The 21,921-nt window shown below is 42.3% G+C and overlaps 1 protein-coding gene across 1 annotated transcript; it reads left to right on the plus strand.

Moving 5' to 3' along the window:
* Nucleotides 1–3,904: 3,904 nt before the first annotated feature.
* F2R (coagulation factor II thrombin receptor) lies at nt 3,905–12,964 on the plus strand. Its single transcript, XM_065739743.1, has 2 exons — nt 3,905–4,017; nt 10,016–12,964. The coding sequence occupies exons 1-2, from the start codon at nt 3,942–3,944 to the stop codon at nt 11,200–11,202; spliced, it is 1,263 nt and encodes a 420-aa protein (XP_065595815.1). The 5' UTR covers nt 3,905–3,941; the 3' UTR covers nt 11,203–12,964.
* Nucleotides 12,965–21,921: the final 8,957 nt, after the last annotated feature.

Raw genomic sequence — 21,921 nt, forward strand, 5'->3', positions numbered from 1 at the left:
TTTGCCTCTAAAATAAGCTTCTAATCTCTCCCTTTTGGAGCTGTAACTACCAACCCCAGTCTTGCACCAGGGTAATGTGGTAATACGTGACCATTAGGAAGATGGCTTTCTTGGTAGACCTACTATGTTGTACAAGAATGAAGTACTGCAGTGCAACATTCTCCTTGCAGACAATAAATAATAATAAAAAAAAACATTAAACAAATTGAAAGTGGAGAAAGATGGAAGAAGCAGAATTTAAAGTGGTACAAGTTTCAGAAACTGTGAACTCTTCACTTCCCTTACAATTAGTTTGCTTACACTGAGAGAGTAACAAGCTGAGTTGCAGAACTACAAGATACAAAAGCTGACTTTAATTTGGTTCCTGTACACAAACAGAAAATCCAAAAAAAGTAGGACTTTTTATTCACTTCCTGTATTTACAGTAATCCAGTTTACAATGATATGAACAATGTAGCTCTGAGTCTGTTCCTTATATCAGAATGCAAGGTTTTTGCTGCAAGTATGATGTCAGTTTCCCATCTTCACGTCTTTATACAGATTTAGCAGACTAAATTCCCCAACCACTGGCCCACCAGTAGACACCTGGAACTTATATAAGAGAAAGTGTATATTTCTGCTGAGATCTACTGAAACATTTAGAAAAACACGTTTATGCTGTGGATTTACTCAACAGATAGGCAAGTAGCATACAGCCTCTGTCCCACTAGAATGGCTTTTTCAATGTTATAGACTCATAAATTCAAAGTTAAAAAAAAAAGACTGAATTCTTTTCAAAAGTTCTCTAACTGATACCTGTTCCTAGCTTATGACTGAAAGTTAAGTGCACAGCACATTGATCTAAAACCCAATCTTGATTCCAGATGCTAATATCTACACAACATTGCTCTATCCAAAGCATCTTCTGGACACTAAGGGTAGGCATGTATGGACACTCCTTGGGTATGTCTCCAGTTGTGCAGCAGTAGATCAGACAAATGAGATGTCCAGAGGAAAAAAAATTACAGGTATTTTGTTAGCTTCATCATGTCATTACCCTAAGCCTAATCCTTCTGCCTCCAGGACATTATCACATTTTTGAATCAGACATCATTTTTGTTTTCTTTCATTGTTCAGAACATCTCAAAACCACTTGGAAGGATATTTTCTGGAGAAAAAAGGCATCATCTCAGACTCAACCCACAATGTGGAAAAAATCCAGTTAATAAATTTGACACGAGAGAAAAAAGAACATTTGGAATGCAACAATCACTTTCTGATAAGATGTATCAAATAGTCTGATTGTTGTAGATGAAAATGTGGTTGCATGTTTCCACATAAAAGAATGGTTGAGGTTGGAAGGTGATTCTGGATCTCACCTGGTCAAGCAGGGACACCCAGAGCAGAGTGCCCAGGACTACATGTAGGTGGCTTTTGAAGACATTTACTCTGAATTTGGCTGGGGACACAGTTGATTCTCTTCATAGTATCTGCTGCTCTGTTGATGCTGTTCTAGCTTTTGGAGAAAGACAATGTTGATAACATACCAGTGTTTTAGTTGTTGCTCAGAAGGGCTTGTGAAGAACCAAGGATGTTCCAGTTTTACAGCTTCTCTAAATGTCCTGCCAGTGAGGGGCTGAGGACCACAGGGAGCTGGGAGGGCACAGAACCAGAGCAGCTGAGGAGGGTCGGCAGGGGGACTTAGCTGCTGCTTGGGGACTGGCTGAGCATTGGTCAGTGGGCTGTGAGCAATTGTGGCGTGCATTGCTTGTTTTGTAAATATTTATTTAGTTAGTTATAAAATTATCACTAGTATCATTTCTCTCTTCCATTTCTGCCTTAATAAATAGTTTTTACCTCAACCTACGAGTTCTACCCTTGCTTCCATTTTCTCCACCTTCCCACTGAGAGTGGGCAAGAGAGCAAACAGCTGTCTAGCTGCCTGCTGGGTTAAACCACAATAACCTCCAATAAGGAGACCCCACAGACTCTGGACAACCTATCCCAGTGCTGTGCTACCCACACAGCATAGCACAGAAGTGCTGGCTGGTACTCATATTTGTGCCCACTGCCTCTTGTCCCAGCACCGGGCAGTACTGAGGACAGACATTTTGTGGTAGCACTTCCTGAAGCTTTGGTCTCTGCTATCAAAAACATTCTACTAGAATTTAAATACTTGCTTCTCTTCAAGTGTGTGTCAGGGTAATTTGGCATGTTGTGAATACTGGATGGTTGGACTAGATGATCTTGTAGGTCCTTTCCAACCTTACGAACCTATGAACCTATGTACTGGGGAAGCCAGTGCTCACAACTTGATTATGTAGTCCCACTGCAGATCTCCAGTTTGAACTCTTGGCAAGATGTTTCCTTTTGCATTTCTCAGTAAAACAGAATTCTTAAAATGCTGCCATATCTGCAAGAAATGGAAATAGTTTCACGGCGTGGTTTGACTATATATGGTGAGTGAGAGTTAGTTCCAAATTTGCTTATACATGTTCTTTCCAAGGTCATCTACATTTAGGTCATTGATGTCACTCTGCCCTGCACGTTTACAAAGATTAAAACCACATTTGAGTCTTATAAATACAAGTTACATAACTGCCTCCATCAGAAAGCATGCAGAGCTTTGTATGTTCACAGGGTGTCTGAATTTCATTCCGTGAAGTGAATCCTGAACTTGTAGACAAGCAGAATAATGCTTCAGAATTCTATGCAGTAAAACAGCTGAAAAAATAGGTGTTTACATTAACAGCACAGTGAGTTTTCCCCACACAGACATTCCCACCAGCAAATACTATAACTCATTCTCTTCTCTTTCTTCTGAAGGCACACTTCTGCTTTAAGGAAACTGCAGCATGGAAGATGAATTCAGATCACCAACAGATTCTGTTTATGCATGCACCAAAAAGATAATGTTAGCTATGAAAGCTTCTGCTGTCACACCACCTTCATGTATGCTTATATAGCAGCAAGACCACAGAAGTGTCCAAGGACAGCTTCACCCCATCTTCCAATTATCTTCCAATTATCAAAATTGATAAGAAATGATAAGAGTTTGTGATTAAGGAAAAGGTATTTTCTATGGGCTCCCCAGTGTGTCCAAGGATGGCAGATTTGGTCACGGATGTGTCTCTTGTTAACTAGCTACCTCTAACTCTTACCTGGTGGCAGAAGGGTTGGCCAGCAGTAGAGCTGTTACACTTCTCGCTTCATGCAAGCGGAAGTCGGCCCTAAGTGTGATAAGGTGGAGCAGGGGCCAGAACTGATGGGAGCTCATGGCAGAGCAAGATGAGATGAGCATTGGAACTTACTGGGCACCAGTACTTGCAATCGGGAGTCGACTTCCCATGCAGTTAAGGATCAGTGTTGCTTCAGTAGCGACAGACGTCCTGTAAGTGACCGAGTTCTAAGCAGAGGCTTCCTCCCGTTATTCCCGCACTGCCGTAAACACAAGCGCATCTAGCTGAGCACAGTGCTGCAAACCCCAACAAATCACGGGACGCGTAATGCTTGCGACTTCAGCACACACCTCACGGATGAACCGCGCTACCGGCGACGCAAAACAGCATTCTCGGCAAAACCCAGCCTAAACGACAGCGGCAAAGCTCCCGATCAGCCCGCGTCTCCCACCGCACAGGTGCCGCCGCGCTCGAGGCAGCTCCGCGCAGCCGCGCACAGAACAAGGCGGGCGCGAGAGCCACGCAGTTGTGCCGCCTCGCGCCTTCGGAGCGGCGAAACCCTTTGTCCCGCACGCCTCCCCGCTCCCCGCGGGAAACCGCCGGCACAACGGCACCCCGAGCAGGCCCCGCTCAGCCCTCCCACCGGGGCCCGTCCCGCCCCCGCCCGGCAGGAAGGCGCCCCCGCCTCTCCCAGCGCCGGCCGAGGGGCGGCTCGGTCCCGCCCGCCGCCCACTTGCTTTCCCGGCGCGGCCGGGACGGACGGAGCGCGGAGAGCCGGCGGCCATGGGGCTGCCCGCGCTGCTCTGCGTCCTGGCCGTCCTCAGCTGCCCGCTCTGGCCGCCCGCCGCCGCCCGAAGCGGTGAGTCGAGGGCTCGCCCCGCTGGGGGCGGGCGACGGGGGGAGGGGGGAGAGCCTGCTCGCTTCGGGGCCCTGCGGTGGGGGTGTGTGCTCGTGCGGGGTTGTGGACTGAGCGTGTGTTCCTGGGAGCCAGGTGAGACCTCGGACCTGTCTGCATCAGAACCTGTCTTGGCAGTGCAGTGCGCGGGGAAGGAGCGCAGATGTGTGTGCAGCCTAGCAGGGGTGCAGTGGTACAGAGCTAGGTTAAGCATTTATAGGTAGCAAAGATTTCTTTATTATTATTATTATTATTATTTTATTTCCTGCAAGGCTCTGTTTAACACTTCTTCCAGCTCAGCTCTCCTGCCGAGAGAGTTGGTCGGAGGGTCTGCTTCTAGGGGTAGGCCTTCTGAAACAAAGGCTGAAGGAGCTGGTGCTTGTGCTGGGAGGCAAGGACCAGAGGGAAAAAGCTATTGCTGCCGTACAACTGCTTGTCACAAGGACGTGAGGGAATGAGGAGGCCACGGCCCTGTGCTGGAAGTCGAACGGAAGTGTCCTTGAAAGAAAAGGGGGCAATGTATGCGTGGGAGGTAGTCACAGACTACAGAAGTTAATTTGGAAGAAGATTGTATTGCTCAATGCTCTTATCGTGGTTTATAGAAACATCCAAGCTAGTTTTCCTGCCTTTTGCAGCGTAGTCTTCATTAAAGAATATCCTAAAGCACATCATTTATTTGCTGCTTCCTTCGGAAACAATGAAGAACGTAGTTACTGTATGATATCGCTCAGGCTAAGGAAAGAAAAACTCAAATTATTTGATGCACAGTAGAAGCAGTAAAGCCCAGCACATGAGCGTGTCTTCTCTCTCCTTTCACCCACTCCCTCAGCAATGTAATTTCCCTTCTGTCCCATACAGCAGCCCTGTTTCCACCACAACTTACTTAGTTCCCATTTCATCTGCACTGCTTTATTCCTAGGCTACTCCTGCTCTTTCACCTGCAGCTTTTCTCCTGCTGTCTCCTTATTCCCTCAGTATCTGCAGTTCCCACTTCACTGTCCTTAGCTGGAGCTGCAGATGTGAGAAGGAAGGCAGCTTTGCAGCCGGTGCTGGGCAGTTGCTCATGAGCTGTCCAGGTGCAGCCTGTGAAAGGCCAGGCAGCATGGTGGCTGAGGTCAGAACTGGCCCACGTTTTCCTGTGTAAGGGTAGGTGGGTGAAAGGAGAGCTGTTACCATGGCTTGGTGCCAGCACCCATGGTGAAGGCTATTGAGAAAAGAAAGCAAAAAGGAAAAGACACCTGTGTGAAAAAAAATGGTACTTCAGGAAGGTATATTAAAACTGTTGCTGCATCATTTATGTAATACAATAATGAATACTGCATAAATAGAGAGGTATAACAATATTTAAAAAAATGTGGTGTTTATTGTTACAGAAACTAGTCATTGTCATCTCTCCTACAAGATCACCTTCTTTATAAGGACACTTTGCATGCACATCTCATTCTATCTTTACCTAACTTACGTCCCACTAAAAACTTCAGATTCTAAATGCTCATTAGTGCAGGCACAAAAGGGAGATATGGCGAACAAACTTTTTGCTGTAAGCCAGTGGTGCAGCACCACAGTTGGTGAAGTCTGGAAATCAGTATTATAGACTTTGCATTGGCACATCTTTAACTGACTTAACCAGTGTTTAATTTCCACCTCATAAAAGCAGTCACTGGGAGATGAACGTGAGTATTGCTTGTTTATAAATGAGTACATAGAAATACTTCAAGTTTTCTTCTGGTGCTCAGGGGATGTGGAATGATGTTTAAGATTGGTTGAAACTGGTGTATTTTTTGCTCTCTATTTTTCCTTTCAAATTACAGCATGCTCAGTAGCTCCTTGCATATGAAAACAGGCATGACATGAAATTACAAAGTAGCTCTGTGTAAAACAAGGCATCATCTTTCAGGTTAAGCAGAGTATGCGTATGATAACCAGGAATCTAACAATAGTGTTCAAGGGAAGACAGAACATTATAGTTTGTTGAAGCCAAACTGCCCTCTACTTACTGAGCTTTCTACATCATTTACCTTTGCCCCTTTGGAGGATCAGCATAAGGACCATTCACAGTCAAAGAAAACTTTGAGCTACTGAGTATTTTTACCTTTCAAAGTTCTTATGAGTAGCAAACATTATATGTAGTGCAGTGTCCAGATGACACACTATGAGGGTAAAAGTTGAATGCTTTACCCCTCATTCGTAGTAAACCAGGGCTCTTTTGTAGACTGTAAGTACAGACAACTATTGAGTCAGTTAGGGTGCCATTAATTATCAAAATAATAATCCCAGAGTTTTGACCTCTTTCCAGAGGATTGGGTGTTAGCCTAGCAAAAGCAGGATGACTGCTTATGATCATTATGCTATCAAACCTTTACTTCTGTCCTCATAACAAATTATTTCTATGGTTAAAAATTACTTAAGCTGTAGCCAAATATATTTTAGAGGTATATAAAATTACATCTTTTATACAGCTGAGACTGAACATCTAGGTGATTCTGGCAAAGCTGTAGCTATCTAATGGTTGTTTTAAAATCTTTTCTGTAAAACTACTGCATCTGTTTTGTTATGCTGTCATGGCTTATAGGTAAAGCCTGTTTCCCCTTTCAGATCTTCATACATTTACTGTCAAGGTTCATTGAAATCTTTTGAAATAATATGTCATCGTTCCATCCTCTGCCCAATCTGATCATTGGCTTTTTCAAATAAACACTGAGACACAAGGAAACCAGAACCCTGCGGCAGTAACTTTCTTCCTTTCTGTTTTATCAAGCATGAAATGTACTGTTGGTTTTTCTAATGATGTACAGACAGTACAGGGTTGTCCAAAATACCTTTGGAAAGGAAAAGAACTGGCATATGGCTACCAGGATCTTAAAAGTGAATTGAATTAAGAAAGTTTAAATTCCTGCTCTCTAGAGAGAAGCAGACCAACAGCAAGGTTAAGGTCTCATCCTATTTTCTCATGCTGCTGAGTTTCAAGTGTCATCTTAGTTCAAGGTAAAGATGTGGTCTGGGCACACTACACATCATGGAGGAATTGGTAACCATGTCAGGGTTGAGTTTCAACTCCAGACTGCTCAAATGAAGAATATATAGCTTTTGCCAAGCATTATTCCAGATAGTTTTAACATAATTCTGTTAAAATTATCTGGAGTGTTCTTATCCTGAATCAGTCTAACAGGTTTCTACTTCTAGAAGAGTTTGATAATGGAATAATACAAACTCAAAATACTTCAATCTGTAACTCATCTTATAAATAAATTAGCTCCAGGAATTCAGCATGTAACTAAAATTATTAGCAATGTTTAAGTAACTATAAGGAATAGCTAAACAAAGGTCAGTGGCTGGTAAACAGAAACTCTCCCAGTAGTCATTTTGCCTCGCAGCTTTTTCATACTGTTCTGATGAGTCACTGTCAAGAAATAAGTTGAGTTACTGGCAAGAGTTTTGTCCATAAGAGACTTAACTGCCAGTCACTATGGATCTGTGGGTCCACCTAGTTTGCTTGCTAGTGCTCAGAAAGTGAGGCAAAGCACCATGGCTTCATTGCAGCACTGTTAGCTATGGTGAGGCAGCAGAGGTGAAGCACTTCAGAGCTGGGATGCAGGGAAATGAGAGTTGCTTGTCAGCTGCACCTCAGATCTTATGTCCCTTAGACTTCAGTAGTACAGTTCTCATCTCCAAACGTAGCTCTGTTCTCACCAAGGCCATTTATACCTGTGCTGCCCTCTGAAACACGCTCACCTGACGTGAAACCGTGTCACATCTTCTTTGAGCTTCAGCAGTAGGGGAACCAAGAAGGAACTGTAGAGCTTTGGGGACTGGGATGCCATCATCATCCTTTTCGGAAGTTTTTCGTTTTAGAAACAACAGTGGAAGATACAGATATTTGTAGCATTTGAACTCATAAAACAGCAGTTACTGGAGAGAGCAGGGGTACTATTCGAGCTTTTCATTGCCCCTACTGATGTATCAAAGCTTTATTATGGAGACTTGTCACTTGGCAGGAGAAATCAGGGTGTTTTTTTATTCTCATTTACATGCAGTTCTGACTTTTCCAAATGAGGTGAACACCAGTGGTGTCAATTGTGACAGTTTTCTCTTGCCATAATCATTAAGCGCAGAAAATTACATAACTATTCAGCTAGCTATAGGCTGAAGTTAGAGGTGCTAAAAGTAATTTACACTGTATCTGAGCTGCCTAGTCGAGCCATCTAATCACTTGGTCTAAACATCTAAAGTCGTGAAAGACTGGAGATCTGTAGTTCTGCCTTTTATTGTTTTCTCTTGGAGTGAAGACTAGATCCTTCTATAATTTTGCATATTGCCCTTCTGTGCAAACACTTTATACCGAATCTCTCATACTTCTGTGCCTTTTATGTTTTGGTATATTTATTAAATAGTTCCTACTTCAGTTTATACAACAGTTTCTCAGATTTGAATTTTTCCCAGCAATTTTTTTTTCTGGCCTTTAGAAGATGCAGTCAGGTAACATTGTACGCAAAAACAACTAATTCTAACATATCCCTTCTTCTGTGCTCTTCCTCCTAAGATGGCTGGTGTGATGCAGCATGATAGATGCCACACAGCTGCTTTAAATACTAAAAATCCCCAAATCCCTCTTTCACTGCCATGATTTCATCCCGCGTTTCACTAACATTTGAGCTGGACGAGGTTCCTCTCGCATAGTCTGCTCACAAAGGTTAGTAGTTGGCTGCTTTCAGCTGCTCTCTTTGCCGTCTGCTTCCTTAAGATGCTTTTGTTCTCATCTGCATTTAAATATAAATGATTTGAATTACTGTAGAAAAGTAATTGCATCTAAAGAGCAGCATCTTTAGACAGGTGAGTCATGCCTAAGTACTTCCAGCTCGCTGATTTAAGCTTACACAGCTTAATTTTTATTTCAGTAGTCTAGAATTCGACGGAAGATCGTTTGTCTAGCTAAGCAGTTGGATAGTTACGCAGTTGTAGCTCTGTCCCTTCTGTCAGCTTACTGCTGACAAGAGTTTCAAGTAAGCTACACCTAACTACAATAAGCTGAAAATTATGGTCTTCCAGAATAATTTTCCAAAAAGATGATCTGAAATAGTATCTAAAGTAGCTCTCCTGATGTTTGTTTGTTTTTACATATATATGCCTTTGCCACATGTTCAGCTCTTTGTAATTCTCACTTTCCTAACTTGCTATGGCTACATTCCAAAGGCAGGCTCCCTGTTCTGACTCATCTTCAGCAGCAGTTGCTGAACCATGCTGCAGAAGACCTGGCTGTTGAGACAACCCTTGTGGCAGGTTTCAGTGCTGTAAGGGCATGCTGGATGCATGCTGTCCTCAGTACACTCTGCAGATTACAATAAGTAGAGCTGGTGTGGCTACCTGTTCTTAGCATAGGCAGAAGGCTGATTCATGCTAGCATTGACAGCTGTGTGAAGACTTCTGCCATCTATCTTTAACTTCATCTGGCCATTGGTATGTCCCCAGAAACTACAGAAATATCTCAGTAACTTGATGTTTTAATTACCATTTAGCTTTTTGTTACTTTGTTGACACACACTTCTAACAGGAATTCTGTGTATGAATTCCATATTTATCCCAGTACCTCATTTCTCAGAAACTGTATGAAAGGTCAGACAAGGAAAATCAATGGGTGGCAACTTTATAGTTGTACTTACATTAAAGTAGCCCACATAGATGAATTTGATTTCTTAAGCACAAGTAGAATTCAGTTGCTGTCATAAAGAGCTTAGAAGCTGAGAGTCAGGAATTATTGGAGGACATTTTACCCAAACATGTAACAGGGCCTAAAACAAAATGGGATGGACTAGCATCTGTGAGCAGACCGTGCTCTGAATAAGAAATGAACTGCATTATTTTGTGTTGCTAATATGATTTTAGATTTCCTTGTTGAAAGATATTTTCACCTCCCTGTAGCGCGTAAATATTTGCTTTCTGATCCCTATGCTTTCTTATGTTTCAGACTACAGATACAACAGCAGCAGTGCAAGGGGCAGAACTTTTCTGATACCTGACCGCGGTGAGCCTATCCCTGTGGAAGACATTGAAAGCAGTGCTGAAAATGACTCAGAGGTCGGGTTAGGGTCCACCAATGGGACGAGATCACCTCCTCATGAACAACGAACAGTGTCAGTGGAAACAGCGAGATACCTCACTAGTCTATGGCTGACTCGTTTCGTTCCTTCGGTTTACACGTTAGTGGTTGTGCTCAGCCTTCCTCTGAACGTTACAGCCATGTTTGTGTTCCTGAAAAAAATGAAAATTGAAAAGCCAGCTGTAGTATACATGCTGAATTTGGCTCTTGCGGATGTTCTGTTTGTAAGCGTGCTCCCTTTCAAGATTGCTTACCATTTCTCTGGAAACAACTGGGTATTTGGACCTCAGATGTGCCGCTTTGTCACTGCTGCTTTCTACTGTAACATGTACTGTTCAATAATGCTGATGACGAGCATAAGTTTTGATCGCTTCTTAGCAGTGGTGTACCCCATGCAGGCTCTTGGCTGGCGTACCTTAACACGTGCCTCAGTGATTTGTTTCATCATATGGCTGGTAGCAGTAACTGGGGTTGTGCCTTTTCTCATCAGAGAGCAAACTATGGAAATACCCCTGTTAAATATAACAACCTGCCATGATGTGCTAAGGGAATCTGAACTTCATGGCTATTACTTACGCTTTTTCTCCATCTTCTCATCTGTTTTCTTTGTAGTGCCATTTATAATATCTACCATCTGTTACGTGTGTATCATTCGGTGTCTGAGTTCTTCTAGTATTGTTGCAAGACAAAATAAGAAGACGCGTGCTTTGTTGTTGTGTGTGGCCGTTTTTTCAGTTTTTGTCATTTGTTTTGGGCCAACAAATGTCCTGCTATTAATTCATTATATCCATTTTTCATATGATAACAGTTTAGAATATCTATACTTTGCCTATCTACTGTGTGTATGTATCAGCAGCGTTAGCTGTTGCATCGATCCTTTTATTTACTACTACGCTTCTTCTCAGTATCAGAGACAGCTGTTTAGCCTCTTGAGTTGTAAAGAGACTTTAGATCCTAACAGCAGTGGCCAGTCAATGTCTACCACTAGCAGAAGAGGCACGTGCTCTACTAATGTAAATAACAGTGTCTACAGCAAACTACTAGCAATACAGTAAGATCATGAGTCTTAAACATGCTTAATTTGTATACAGTTTCAGTCAAATAAGAAGATACTATATCCAAGAAATGCAGAGGTTTATACCAAGTTGTGCAACATACACTTTCATTATAGTACTGTAAAATCCAAATCAGTACACGTGTATGTACATGTAAATGTACTGTATGTGTAAATAGATTAGTGTAGAGATAAGTAGTTTCTTAATAATATCTGTTGACTGTTTTTTAGATGAAGTCCTTTTTACAGACAAATATTTAAATTGTTAGTGCAATGTATTATGGGGATAATATTATGAAATCCTATTTTAGGATTTTAAACTGTATCATATAGGTTATATTTCTTACTTATGAAGTCAGTCCATCTAACCATTATTCTATGAAAAAAAGTGAAAAAATCTTTCCAGGTAGATTTTTTCCTTTATTTCTTAAATAGTCAGTATCTCGTGTTTTTGTGGCATTATCTTGCATCATGGGCCTTGAGTCTGTATATTTTACATTTTTATTTATGTCTATATGGTGTTAGGAATTTGAACAAATGAAAAACAGCTATTGGTTGTTGAAATTTGTCAAAGAATCCTCAGTGGCTCAAATGAGCTTTTCTTTCAATATTCTTATCATTAATTTAGTGTCTTGGTTATGACAGTGGTAGAAGCACATTCCATAGTAAATCAGTATTGATTAGCACCTCAGAAAATATACTAAACAAGCATTATGAATAATCTAGTTATGAAGTTTGCAAGTGCATTTTTTTCTTGCACATTATTAGTCATCATTTTATGATTAGGACTTGTATGTATCCTTCATCTCCACCAAGTCTGGTTGTTTTTAATATTTTTGTTTGTGCACACATCATCTATAATAGTGAACAAGTAAATAGCAGGTAAATACTTAATTTCACCATCTGTAGTATTCATTTACTACAAAAGACAATAAAGCTAAATAAGAAGAAATCAGTGTTAGAAAGAAATGTTTAGATAAAAGGACACTACACAAAACTAGAACCCAAATTAAGTAGGAATTTGGTTAATGTAGGTTTTGCCACAGGAATCCACCAAGACCAACAACAGTGGCCAGATGTTGTCTTTGGTCCATCACAAGTGATAAACTTTATCCTCCTGCAGGTACCCTGGAAGTGAGAAGTTTCTTTGTACTCATCTTCTCTTGTTATTTTCTATCCACTTCTTACCAGACTTAAACACAAATGCTGAATTACTAGACACTTGATTTCTGTTCTCAATTGTTAGACACTTTCTGAATAAGTAAATGAGGAAATAATATATGTATGTGTTATTTGTAAGGGTAAAAACCACAAAAGTTTATATGAAATATTGTGATATATTTGCATTTTGTTTAATGTAATGTTAACAGTTGCTGGTTGATATGTTGGTTTGTTGTTTGGGTTTGTTGGTTTTTTGTTGTTGGTTTTTTTTTTTCTGTAAAAAGTTTATCTTTAAACTATGGGAAACAGCTTCATGCTTGCTGAGAAGTTACCTCTGTGCTTCCTGTAGGTATAAGCTGGGGTACTGCTTTTTTAGACCTGTCAGTAATTGGAAGTTATTTCAATGTAGGTATTTTGTTTATGTTTACATAGCCAGAAGAGAGTATCTAGTCAGCTTTGGAAGGACAGTATTATAAGATAGGAGGGAAGGTACTTAACATTTTAACTTTCTGTATTATAAACATTAGTAAAACATAAACATTTACTCATTGTGTTTATTTCTTGTTAAACAATCCTATCTTAACCAAATAAATTAGTCTCTACACTGTTTCTCCGAGGTATATTTCTACTGCTTTAGACTAACTTGGTTTTCTAATGCTAAATTTGTAAAGCTATGAAAATTCGATGGGTTCCATGTAATGTTAAAAAAAAACCAAAATCGCAGTACATTGGTCTAGCCACAGACACTTGAGAGTCACAAAATCATATATATTACTTGGGACGTTTTAAAGATGGAAGGAAGCATAACCAGCACTGACTCATAAGTGTATGTACAGGTACATACATATAGATAAATACATATATATGCCTATTCTGGCTCTGGAAAGTGCAGTTTCTCATACAAAGCCCTCTGAATGTTTTGCTTCCAATCCAAAGCTAAGTGGTATTTCACTGAATCCTGACGTGATGCTAGACTGACATTACAGAACACAAGTGTCCACACTTTTACATTAAGGTTACATAGCAAGAAAATGTTAAAAGGAGAAAGTACATCACACAGTGAAACATTTATCCCAAACAAGTCATTTAAAACTTTAACTGCGTTTTTAAGAATGACATTTTGTAATGTTCTGCAGTTTTGACTGTGAAACAGCAAATCCATAATGAAGCAAAGGAAATTATTCCACCACCAGAACAAATGGAGTTGTTTCACTTATCATACCTGTGTGCTTGAGAAAAATAAGCAGTTTCTCCCTACGCTGTAGGATGAAAAAGAAAATCAACAAAGATTCAATATAACAACTAAGAAAGATTTCATTTATCTGTTTATAAACTGGTATTCTGCCTCTGTTAGTACAGAGGCTGGTTTTGCTGATAATTCTAGCTTGTGTGCAAATGTCAAAGCCAAAGAACAAAAAAGAACCCACCCACAAACCCACAACCTGAAAACACTGTTAACATGAAATCCTTGAATAATAGGCTTTACAAACCAAGCGTATTTCTTGACTTCTTTGAAACTAGAGTGAATGCTGAAGTTGCCTTTGAAAAGTATTTTTATATTATCTAAGCATATTTGAAAACACAATCCTTCCATGTCCAGAGGTATCCCATTCACACCAAATGCTTCAGCAAGTACATCTCTGCTGCATGTGTAGGAGTGACAATTAGTCAATTCCTGCACAGCAGAATACCTGTGCTAACATTAAGCAAACACCATTTTTTTTCATAGCAAATGAAGCATTTCTTTTTTAACCTCATAGAGCTAGTGTCATACTTGGGCAGGTTGTGTTTTGCTGAAGCTTCAGCCTCACGCGATTGCAAAAGTAAACAGGAGAGCTACTGCAGAGCCCAGCTACTGCAAGAACTGGAGAGCTGCTAACGTGACTAGACAAGTCTCATACCCAGGCAATGACAGTTGAAGTCTCACTGAACTTACATTTCTGTGCAATCAACTTTGGAGTTAGGAACAGCTGCATTTCTCAGTGTCTGCTTTTGCTGCTGCATCCTGTGGCAAGATAATTCATTTAAAGGAATGACCTGTTCAGTCAGCAGTTGTTTCTTTGGAGCCATTCTCAGAAATCTCAGCATTTAAAATGAGCTTGTAACTGCTAAGAGGAGAACTGAAATAATGTGGTCACCATTTGTGGAAGATATTACTGCATTTAGACTGGCACAATGAAGCTAACAGGAAAAGCTAACCACCTTTTCATGCTTTAATGCACCCTTGCATAGCTAGCTGGCGAAGAAACTGTTTAACAGAGTGAAAATCAGAGTACAATGAAACGAACACCTACCCATGTTCACATGCTGTTTTGCTTGTGCCCTCTTCTCATTCTTCACTTTCTTCATGAGGTGAGGATTAATGAGTATTATTTTCTGCATGCAGAAAGCAAACAAACTTGTGCCAAATGATATTTGGAAGCGAGGAGGTATCAGACATAAATGCCTTTCTAAGCTTGCTAATGTTACCAACCTGTGTTTTAGAAAATATTGTCAGGAAATATGTGGGGGTGAGATTTGCAATCAGCATGGTTTCTGTTGGCAAAGCATCTCGAATAGCTGTTGTCACTAGTAAAACTGATGTCACAGGTGGAAGACTGGCTTGATTTAGCAAGGCAACTATTGCAGGGACTGGTGCATTCACACATTACCTGCATCAATTAATTCCAAGCACACAGTTGCCACTACAACCTGCTCCCTGCAGCTAGGCTGCAGACAAATAGGGGAATCTGTTTACCAAATTTAGTTTGATCCATCCAGAAACATGAGTATGACTGTAAAACATTTTCATAACAGTTTGACACAGGCTGTTGTAACTGGATCTCTCCCATGTTGCAATGGGATCCAGAGGCAAAAAGATTTAAAGACAACTGGTCACCAAATACACAGCTCTGCAATGGAGATCTCTTGCAGCCGGATGAAGAAGGAGCAGGGTCAGGTGAGATATTCCAGTAAATCACTTGCTAATGCTTTTTTTTTGCTTTTTCTTTCTTTCTTTTTTTTTTTTTTTTAATCGCCATAGTTTTTTTAATTTGATCCTGTAAAATGAAGTGAAAATGGAAGTATTAATGGGACCTCTCATGCACTTTTGCATGGTACTTAGCATTTAGCAAGTGCTGGACGTGGTTTAGTGATGACTGAAACTGAACAAAAATAACATGCTATAACCCAAGTCACCACAAGGGAGCATTGCAATGATTAGGTACAGCTGTTGCAATTTGGCTTGTTGGGGAGATCATTAGTAACCAGTTGTGAAAAAAAAACAAAACCATGCCGAACTGTGAAAAAAAACAGCTCCCAGTAGATCTGGAAATGTGAAAAATATGGGAAATATATTGGGAAAAAAATCGGTAACTTTATTTGAAACAGGTTTTGTAAAAGTTTCAGCAAAACTTTGAGGACTCTTTTCTTCTCTTTGTACATATATCCTTAAAATCCTTACCGTGGTCCCACTTGCACTGAAGGAACACAGCTGATCTCTTCTCCTGGAAAGCAAGCCCTGCCATCCTGTGTGTGACACAGGTCTGCAATGCACTACAGGCAGCAGCATTCCTCTACTGAGGTCAGAGATGATAAACTCAACATACAGACGTAATGTCAACAGTAACAATCTGGCCTAGCATGGTCCCTCTCCAAAATAAAAGGCATTACACAAGTCAAATTAATCTCCATCCCACTCTAAGTCTGAAATCACTGTCGTTGGCATTCATTGATCATATTGGAGTTTCCTGTTAGGAATCTGGGGTCTGTTATTTGCTAGTTTGGTCAGCTTGGTTGGCATGTTTGTGCTGCACTACAGGCAGCAGCTCTTAGGAATTCTACATCCATTTCCTCATCCTCCTAAATGGACCCACAAAGACTGTGCATAGGTAGTCTCAGCTCATCCTCCAGAAGAGCTTGCAGCAACCCTTGTTTCTCCCTACAGTTCATCTGGTGATGGCAGACAGCACACTTCTCTCATGAACCTGAAGACAGAGAAGGGAAATATGAATAGACTTTGAGAGCAAGACTGTCTGTAACCATTAGTGCTGTTAGATCCTTAGAGTATTCTAGAACAAATCACTATTAGCTAAATGCAAACCAGACTTGGATTCTGACATCAAACCTTTCAGAAGTTATCTAAGTCAATTCCCTAAGTTTATGCCTTGGTAGGCATGCAGGATCCCTCGGGCCCCTCAGGACAGGGATGGGGTACTACATCGGCTGGGGAGCTGACGCTGCCGAGCACACCCATGAGTCTGCTTCCCTTCAGACAGCATGGATCTTGGAAAAAGGCACCAGATCTGGAGGGCATGTGTTTTGTCACAGCCACCTCTGCTATAAAGTCACGTATACTGATACCACCCTAAGCACTGATCATTTCTTGTCGAAGACATTTCCCACACAGTCTTCCTCACCATTTACAAGCAAGCTACCCTAAAGATTTGCTTTTTAAAATAAATTTTACCTTGAGTTTTACTTGGTACAACTTTACCTGATTTAAATACTGTTTTCCCGTTGCCTACAATTTTCTCTTTTACAGCTAAAAAATATTTACTGCCTATTCCAGATTTTGTTGTTCATCCATATTGTTGCAAACCTGAATAAAAGATGTGCTCTTGTCTGCAGCAACCTTGTGGTTTGTAATATGATACTATTCACGTCTGACAGATTTTTTTCCAGGAACCATAAAACACAAGAAATTTGTTAAATTGAAGCAATCCTATTGGCTAGCATAACTGGAATAACTGCACAGCATGTGTGTGGATAAAACTTCACAGCTGTATATGCTGCATCATACTGCAAACCCAGCTCTGGGGGTGAAGAATCAATAAAGACAGAGAAAGAAAATACCACTACTCAGGCTTGCATTTTGTTTAATCATTGGGTAATAAATATCTCTCCTTCAGAGTAATATTTTAATTGTGTTTCTAAACAAAAATTTATTGCATGCTTTTACTGTAGGTCATAACAGGAATAAACCACTATATTTGTAATTTCTTTTCCTTTTATTTTTCTTTTGTCTCCACCTTTTCTGACTCTTAAGAGGTACACACAATTTTACACAACAAAGAATATAAATCCAGTTAGCTGTCAGTGCTTTTCCTGAAAAACTAAATACCTGTGGAAAGGCAAAATATAGCTATATACATTTTGCTATATTGCTATATATATATAGCTATATTTATTATATATTATAAATACATATATATGCTAGGTGTGATCGTGAAATACTATCCTACTGATAAAAATACTTGTTTGCATTTACAGAAGCTCTGAAATTCAGCTTACATCTCCTTATTTGCTTTAACACTTTTTTTCCATTTCTCATTGAAAATTATATTTAGAAATATCTTTTGAAAGGAGGGACCTACTATATTCCACTTAATACGTAGTACATATTTGTATATCTGCTGTGAATCCACTAAATGGTTAAGTTTACGTAATTTCTAAACATTTTGTACATCTGTACCAGAGATTGGAATTTTGTTATGTATAACTCTTTCAAAATTACACTTAAAATGTTAGACTGATGTGACTTTGGCTCAGTCCTCGTGATCAACTGCTTTGGAGTCGGCACAGCCGGAGCTGCAGTGGCTGATTGAGGTACAGGGTGGGTTTTCGGGAGGTTCCAGTCTCTCGGGAACCGAGTGAGAGCAGCTAGTCCCGGCAGACCCCGGCAGCTCTCTCTCGCGAGAGGCTGACGTGGCGTAGGCGTTGCCAGGGAAACGGCGGGGGATTTAAAACGATCAGAACCCGGAAGTACCGCTCAGTCCTCGTGATCAACTGCTTTGGAGTCGGCACAGCCGGAGCTGCAGTGGCTGATTGAGGTACAGGGTGGGTTTTCGGGAGGTTCCAGTCTCTCGGGAACCGAGTGAGAGCAGCTAGTCCCAACGGCTGTTCTCGCGAGAGGTTAACGAAGCGTTAACGAGGCACAGGTGTTAACGAGGTAGGTGTTAACGAGGCATAGGCGTTGCCAGGGTTTCAGCGCCCTCGCCCACACTCCTCAGCTGATTAGGGCTGAAGGGGTATATCCCTGAAGGGCTCAGGGAGGGCCGCGAAGTATCACATTCAATTCATATCTATATATATATTATTATAAACCATTATTTATTTATTTACTCTCAATTTTTTTTTCGTTTCTTTGTTTTTATTTTTTTCTGTCATGGTCTCTACAAGACAGAGGGCTTGCCTTAAGAAGGCTGTGGCGACCCAGACAGAAGGTCTGCCTAGAAGTGTGGCTACACAGGTCTCTGGTTGCAAGGAGTGTCAGAGCCTGCTACTACTAGATGAGGGTGCTAAGCAGTTCTCCTGTGCAAGGTGTGAGCAGGTGGAAGATCTGCTTAACATGGTGGTTGAATTGAAGGAGGAGGTTGAGAGACTGAGGGCTATCAGGGACTGTGAGAGGGAGATTGACTGGTGGAGTAACTCCCTAGAGTGCCAGAGAGAAAGGTACCAGGGAGATCCCCCACAGTTTCTGGTGGACTCCCTGACCTGTCCCCGTAGGGCAGAAGGGGGATATCTGAGGGATAGGGAGGGCTGGCAGAGAGTCCCTACTCGGTGCCGTGGGCGATCTCCCCCTCTGCCTCCCCAGTGCCCCCAGATACCCCTAAGCAATAGATTTGCAGCATTGGAAGTTGAAGAGGTGATAAGGGGTGAAGTGCAGGAAGATTCCCGCAGGAGGTCACCAATGGCAAGGCAGTCACCTCCGTGCATTGAGACTGCTGCTACTAAGAAAGAAAGGAAGGTGATCGTAGTGGGTGGCTCACTTCTAAAGGGAACTGAGGGCCCCATTTGCAGACCAGACCCAAACCGCAGGGAAGTGTGCTGTCTCCCTGGGGCTCGAATCAGGGACATTACTAGAAGACTCCCGGACTTGATACGCCCCACTGACTACTACCCATTACTAGTAGTTCAGGCAGACTGCAATGAAATATCTCAGAGAAGTCTGCGAACTATGAAAAGAGATTTTAGGGGATTAGGGCGATTAGTTCAAGGGGTGGGAGCACAAGTGGTGTTTGCTTCCATACCTTCTGGGGCGGTGAAGGACACAGAATGGGCTAGGAAAACACAAGTGATGAATAACTGGCTGAGAGGTTGGTGTAGAGATAGACACTTTGGGTTTTTTGACCATGGGACAGTTTACTCGGCTCCTGGCCTGTTATCTGTTGATGGGACACACCTATCCCAAAGGGGGAAACGAATCCTAGCACAGGAGCTAGCCGGACTCATTGAGAGAGCTTTAAACTAGCTGTGACGGGGGAAGGGGATAAAACAGGGCTCTCCAGTAAAGAGCCTAAGGAGGCTGTGCTGAAAAAAGGGGTGAGGCAGATATCTCAGCTGAAGTGCATCTATACCAATGCACGCAGCATGGGCAATAAACAAGAAGAGCTTGAAGCCATTGTGAGGCAGGCTAACTATGACCTTGTAGCTATTACAGAAACATGGTGGGACCTCTCCCATGACTGGAATACTGGGATTGATGGCTACAAGCTCTTCAGAAGGGATAGACAGGGAAGAAAGGGTGGTGGCATAGCTCTCTATATCAAAGAGTGTTTTGATGTTGAAGAACTAGTGGTTGGAAATGACAAAGTAGAGTGTCTATGGATAAGGATCAGGGGGATAGTCCTTAGGAGTGACATCGTGGTGGGGGTCTGTTACAGACCACCTAGTCAGGATGAAGAAATAGATGAGATGTTCTATAAACAACTCGTAGATGTTGCACGATGGCCAGCACTCGTTCTCATGGGGGACTTCAACTTCCCTGATATATGCTGGAAATACAATACTGCGCAGAGGAAGCAGTCCTTGAGATTTCTAGAATGTGTGGATGATTGCTTCCTGACTCAGCTGGTGCAAGAGCCTACCAGGGGAGATGCCTTGCTTGACCTACTTTTCACTAACAGGGAAGGACTAGTAGGGGATGTGAAGGTTGGAGATTGTCTTGGCCAGAGTGACCATGAAATGGTGGAGTTTGCTATTCTGGGTGCCGTCAAGAGGGTGACTAGCAAAACTATTACCTTGGACTTCCGGAGGGCAGACTTTGACCTGTTCAGGACACTTGTTGCAAGGGTCCCTTGGGACTTGCTCCTGAAGGGTAAAGGGGTCCAGGAAGCCTGGATGCTCTTCAAGATGGAAATCTTAAAGGCACAGGAGCAGGCAGTCCCGGAGTCCTGTAAGTCAAGCCGGAGGAGCAAAAGACCAGTGTGGATGAACCGGGATCTTTTGTTGAGACTCCGAGAGAAAAGGAGAGTCTATGTCCTCTGGAAGATGGGTCAGGCTACTTGGGGTGACTACAGAGAACTGGCCAAGATCTGCAGGCAGAAAATTAGAAATGCTAAAGCCCAGCTTGAAATTAGGCTGGCTACTGCTGTAAAGGAGAACAGGAAACCCTTTTACAATTATATTAACAGCAGGAGAAAAACTAAGGAAAATTTCCCTCCTTTACTCAACGAGGCAGGCAATATAACCACAGATGATAAGGAAAAGGCTGAGGTTCTCAATGCCTTCTTCACATCTGTCTTTAATAGACAGGACAGTTGTCCACATGGTACTTGCCCTGACCTGGAAGTCCGGGACGGGGTGCATAATGCACCCCCTGTGATTCAAGCAGAGACGGTCAGAGATCTTCTCCTCCATCTGAACTGCCACAAGTCCATGGGGCCAGATGGGATCCACCCAAGGGTGCTGAGGGAGCTAGCAGAGGTGATTGCCGAGCCACTTTCTGCCATCTATCAGCATTCCTGGTTATCTGGAGAGGTCCCACAAGATTGGAGGCTTGCTGATGTGACTCCCATCTTCAAGAAAGGCCGTAAGGAAGACCCGGGGAACTACAGGCCTGTCAGCCTGACCTCGGTATCAGGGAAAGTTATGGAACAGATGATATTGAGGGAGATCACACGACACGTGCATGGCAATAAAGGGATCAGACCCAGCCAGCACGGGTTCACCAGGGGCAGGTCGTGCTTGTCCAACCTCATCTCCTTCTATGACTGGGTGACCAGACAGGTAGATGAGGGAAAGGCTGTTGATGTAGTCTACCTGGACTTCAGCAAGGCCTTTGACACGGTCTCCCACAGTATTCTCCTAAGGAAACTGGCAGCCCGTGGTGTGGACAGGTTCACTCTTCTCTGGGTGGAGAACTGGCTGGAGGGCCGTGCCCAGAGGGTAGTGGTTAATGGAGTTAAGTCCAGCTGGCGTCCTGTAACGAGTGGTGTCCCCCAAGGGTCAGTTTTGGGGCCCATCTTGTTTAATATCTTTATTGATGACCTAGACGAGGGAATTGAGTGTACCCTCAGTAAGTTTGCAGATGACACAAAGCTGGGAGGATGTGTCAAACTGCCTGAGGGTAGGGAGGCCCTTCAGAGGGATTTGGATAGGCTGAACAGCTGGGCTGAGCAAAATGGGATGAGGTTCAATAAGACCAAGTGCCGGGTCCTGCACTTTGGCCACAATAACCCCATGCAATGCTATAGGCTTGGGGCAGAATGGCTTGAAGAATGTGGAGAGGAAAAGGACCTGGGGGTGTTGGTTGATGCTCGGCTCAACATGAGCCGGCAGTGTGCCCAGGTGGCTAAGA

This window comes from Cyrtonyx montezumae, unplaced genomic scaffold, assembly GCF_038088225.1.
Source record: "Cyrtonyx montezumae isolate F1298 unplaced genomic scaffold, pur_monq_1.0 scaffold_25, whole genome shotgun sequence".
NCBI classification, from domain to species: domain Eukaryota; kingdom Metazoa; phylum Chordata; class Aves; order Galliformes; family Odontophoridae; genus Cyrtonyx; species Cyrtonyx montezumae.